The sequence below is a fragment of the Myzus persicae genome, unplaced genomic scaffold (genome assembly GCF_001856785.1).
Source record: "Myzus persicae strain clone G006 unplaced genomic scaffold, MPER_G0061.0, whole genome shotgun sequence".
In the NCBI taxonomy this organism is placed as follows: domain Eukaryota; kingdom Metazoa; phylum Arthropoda; class Insecta; order Hemiptera; family Aphididae; genus Myzus; species Myzus persicae.
In genome coordinates this window covers 7007-12000 of record NW_019101273.1, presented here as the reverse complement: position 1 = coordinate 12000, position 4994 = coordinate 7007, and the positions used below count along the sequence as shown (strand labels likewise).

Sequence of the window (4994 nt, the reverse complement as noted above, 5' to 3'; positions counted from 1 at the left end):
GGCTGTATACAACCGGATCGTCGACAACAGCGCTCGCCACCGGCAGATCACGTGACATACCTGCGCGAAACCGGACGCGTTTTCGTCGTACATTTTTCCAAACTTATTTGGAATAGAGTATAGACTGGCCCGTATATTATTACGTAACGCGACTGCCTTAGCTGCGATTACGACGACGATAGTGACAAAGGTCGTCAAAACCTATCGTAATCTGGCTGGACTCTGTCCCGGTATTGCCTGCGGTGCAAATCGCCGGGCGCGAAATTGTGCGGTTCAAACAATTGAATTGTATTAAATAATAGCATGAAACTGAAAGTATATCTATCGCAAAACCTGTAAGAGCAAACAGTAATAAAAGAAAAAATGATGTAGAAACAAAAGCTAATATCAAAAAGACAAAGACAGCAGGAAAGGTAATAATTGATATATTATTTCTTCAATATTACACACACACACACACACACACACACACACACACACACACACACCTATATATTGGATCGATTTTCATCAGATCCGAATTAATTAAAAATAATAAAATTAAATAAAATACCAAATAATTTAATTGTATAAATAATTTATTATATATATAAATCATCACATTAGCTATAAATAATTGAGGTTTATATAAAATAATGATAATTTATATTTTAATGATCATGTAATAAAGATATAATAACAATTAATTAATCCTGTCTCTGTTTTTTTTTTTTATCATGTAAGCGTGCGCTTAGAAAGGATTTTTGGAAATTCAACCCCTAAGGGGGTTAAAGAGGGTAAGAATTTAAAACGTTTTTTTTTTTTTGTTCTGCAGATTTTTTTGAAATTAAGTATACATACTCTATTACTCTATTACTCTATACCACAAATAAACATTGTCTATACAATTTAATTTGTAAAATGTAATTCCTAAAAAGGGTTAATAAGGTTGAAAAGTGTAAAAATAGAAAAATCGAAATTTGGTATAGAGATATATTAGACTTAAGTATAGAAGATAGGCTAAGTTAAAAAGTGATAGGCCCAACCTCGGGAGGTGCTCAAACACAGATATTTTGATATGTACTATGGAAATTTTAGTTTATAGGTGCAGGTTCACGGAAAAAAATAAAGGTTTAACCCAACTTTTTAAATGGTTATTTTAATCGTATTTTCAGGTTAACATAGGGACAATCTATAAGAGTAGTTATAAATACTAAATTGGTTTAGTTAAAAATATTTAGCTGTTTCAACTTTATATTTAGTTGCAATTTCAATGAAACTACTTCATTGTAGGAATTAAACAATATAGTTATGTTTACTATTACATGGGATTGCTTTACCTAAATATTATAGTTGGTTCAAACAATATATTAGATTAGAATTAATAAAATCAACCTTTTTTTACTATCAACGTAACTTAACTGTTTAGTAAACCTGACTTTAGTTTTATTTTACGCTGTGTCTAGAGCGCCGGGTCACACTGTAAATATGAAAATATGATAATACCACAGAACAATAATAATACGAAGAAAATAGAAATACATTGTTCTATAACTTTAATTTTGTTATAGTAAGTTATTAGTTATTAGTTAGGTATTAGTTATTATTTTTTTATTAGTTAATACATACAATATCATTGTCTGGGTAGTTATCCTGTCTGTTATAATTACCTAAATCTTCATTTTCAACATCATCCATAACGTCATTATCTACATCTATACAGTTTTTCTAATTTCATAATTACCTAACACTTGAATAGATACCTCATGCCCTTTCAACCAATTATTATATATACATTCAAGCTGTTCAATTTTTCTATAGAAATGAACATTTGAAGCTTGGGAAATTAATTCAGAAATCTTTGCACCTATTAATGTTGCTTTTCTGAACTTTTCATGAGTTGTTGGGACTTTTTTCTTTTTTCTGTATAATGTAGTTACTGTAGTATCACTATCGGAGACAGCGACCTCAACATTTTGAAAAACCCTTTGAGTTTTATAATAATAATTTCTCGTCCATCTTTTTTCGCACAAATCAGGATCAAATAAAGGTGTCAGTGATTGTTTTCGTACCTTAAAAATATGATGACACGGAAGTCTCATTGAGTTGTAGAAAATACAACTGCATGTATTCTCAGTTGTATTTTTAGTAATACTTTCTTCGTCATACTCAAACTGTTTTTTTAAAAAATTGTATGCATAAGGTGTTAACAAATCATAATACTTATGCAATTCAGGAGTTTGAGACATTTGAATTGGGTGTTTTTGAACCAACTTCACAGCATTTTTATCGCGTTCTAATCTAATGCATTTGAGAACAATGAATAATTTTTCTACAAAATTTTCTAAAGTAGAAAAACAGGAAATAACAGATTTTAGTTTCCCGTTGAAACTCTCTAATCTATTATTTGTTTTATTCATAAAATTTCCTGTCATGTAGGTCATGCCTATCACCCATTCATCCCTTATTAAATGCCAGTTTTTATTGTAATATTCCATCACAGCCTTGGCGCATTGTACTTCAAACATTTTAATATTTTAAATCTTGAATTTTACAACTTAGTAATAAATAAATAAATAAAATAAATGTACTCACGATGTAGAACGTTGGTCAAGGGTTTTTTTTTTTTTTGTAGCATCCTCCATGCACACAACAAAATTTAATATAATAATATTTTAAGTCACTGGATGCTGTCATCATTCTGCCATTTGGAAATTTCGCGTTAATGGAGGTTAATGTCTTGCAGTCTTTTATAAAGAAATCTACAAAATTCACGTCTTTGTAGACCCTAAAGCTGCTCTCGAACTCTTCAAATGATTTATAGCTATCTTGGAGCTTCATAATAATTATATATATAACAGATAATTTACTTTAAACACTGAAAAATAACTGATGAACACTGAATAACTGATGAACACTGAATAACTTGTACAAGGTTAGTGCAATTAACTTTTATAGGTTAGTACAGCTTTATACTTATCATCGGGTTATACAATGGAAAGGATATAAAGGTAGGTAAAAGCCAAATAAACAATTAAAGTTTTCCTAATAAAAATCTATTATTAAATATTTAAATTACGCGCCCAATGCAGTTCGGTGTGATACTCAACAGGTAATTTACAGTGTGACCCGGTACAGTGTAATCGAGCGCCCGGTACTCTTTAATATATCCGGGCGCCCGGCGCTCTACAGTGTAGCCGGGCGCCAGGTACTCTATTACATGTCCGGGCGCCCGGCGCTCTAGACACAGTGTTTATTTTATTCAACCATGCATAATAGTTAGTAAAAGTAATGTTTACTATATATTTAGTTAATCTAACCTATTTAGTGGATTACAATTTATTGTTTGGATTATCAAATCAACTAAAATGTGTAGTAGACCCAACTTAATTTTTGTTCTATTAAACTTTGTGTAAAGTACTAATGTTACAAATTTATTACAAGGGTTACATTCAGTGGCTCAACTAGGGCTGAAATTTTGGGGGGGCTGTAGCCCCCACCTGACATTACATGAAAAGTAACCACCACACCCCCATATATATTCACTTAAAAATATAAAAAAATCATACAAAAAAAATCAATTATTTATTTACTAGGTTCCTAATACCTATAATCAGGCCAACCAAAAGTATGTACCATATGTCCATATGTTAGGTATATTAACATTATACTACATAGGTATACACTTGACAATCGTGAATCTAGAAGAATTTACTACTGCACTGTAGTAATCATACATAGTTGTTAAATATTTATTAGTTACCTATCTTTCATATAATACTAGGGTATACAGTATACACATAGTTATTTACTATTTAATTGATGAATGATACTAATTTGCTAATATAAGGAAATATCTTGGAACATAATATTAAATAAATAAACAATATAAATATATTAAATAAGATTTATTTAAAGTACATAATAAAAAGAAACAAAATAATACATATAATAGTATACAAATAATTAAGACTTAAACACTATATACATGGTTCCATTATTATTAGGGGAAGATGTACATGGGTTTTGAAAACTTGGTATATCATTAAATGATGTACAAAAATATAAACATGATGTTAAAGTAATCTCCCAGGCTTGTATATGATCATCAAATTTTATTGTTTCATATTTATGGTACAAAAAAAAAGGATTATTATCAACAATATATATATATTTAATTAAACCAAATATGGGAATATTTTCAAAATCAAGTACTATTGACATATTACAAGCATAGCGAGTTCCTTTTGTTTTGAACCATGAAATAAAGCTACAGTTATGTATGTCTAAATTATTAAAGATTACTCTAGAAGAAGAGTCTATTTGGGATTTAATTTTATCTATTGTGTATTTTGATAATTTCATAGTCTGTCCAATGTCTATGGTAGAAGAAAAACAATTTTTTGATAAAAATTTATAGGCAAGTTTTAACTGATGTTTGTTACTTAAAGTCAAACAAATATTTTTCCTGCTAGTAATAGCATTAGCATTTATTTTAGATTCTCTATGTTTCGATTCGAAACGCATAGACCAAATATTTATTAAAGGTCCAACTTCATTCATAATTCTTGGATAGTGTAGTAAGTGATGGTGTTTAGGTTTTAAATTACAATTAAATAATTTTAAATATAATTTATGGTGCTCGGTGATTAGAGTCTTCAGTAATATATGATATTCTTTTTGAATATATTTAGAAGTAATAATATCTACAATTTGTTTTAAAATCACAAAGACTTGCCAAATTTCAGACGATATTGGAATTAAATCTCCTATTATTTGGCCAAAAAATCTAATAAAACAAAACATTTCACTGGCTGACATCTTTAATTTACCTTTTTTTAAAAAATCTAATGATATCATTTGAGGACGGTTTTGAATATCAATTGGTCCATAGCTAAAATATTGGATTCGATTATTTAAGGTATCCAGGGAAAAATATTTTAAATCATTAATAAATGCTAATAAAATAAATGACAAATCATAGTTACAGACACCTTCTAAGACATCGTGCATTA

At 29.1% G+C, this 4994-nt stretch overlaps 1 protein-coding gene across 1 annotated transcript; it reads right to left on the bottom strand.

Annotated features, from left to right (window-relative positions):
- Positions 1 to 1573: 1573 nt before the first annotated feature.
- On the bottom strand, positions 1574 to 2679 carry LOC111028502. Its single transcript, XM_022307161.1, has one exon. The coding sequence runs from the start codon at positions 2505 to 2507 to the stop codon at positions 1695 to 1697; it is 813 nt and encodes a 270-aa protein (XP_022162853.1). The 5' UTR covers positions 2508 to 2679; the 3' UTR covers positions 1574 to 1694.
- Between the last annotated feature and the right edge of the window lie 2315 nt (positions 2680 to 4994).

Excerpts from the sequence above, each read along its gene's own strand:
- LOC111028502 (XM_022307161.1), bottom strand. The coding sequence starts at position 2,507 with ATGTTTGAAGTACAATGCGCCAAGGCTGTGATGGAATATTACAATAAA.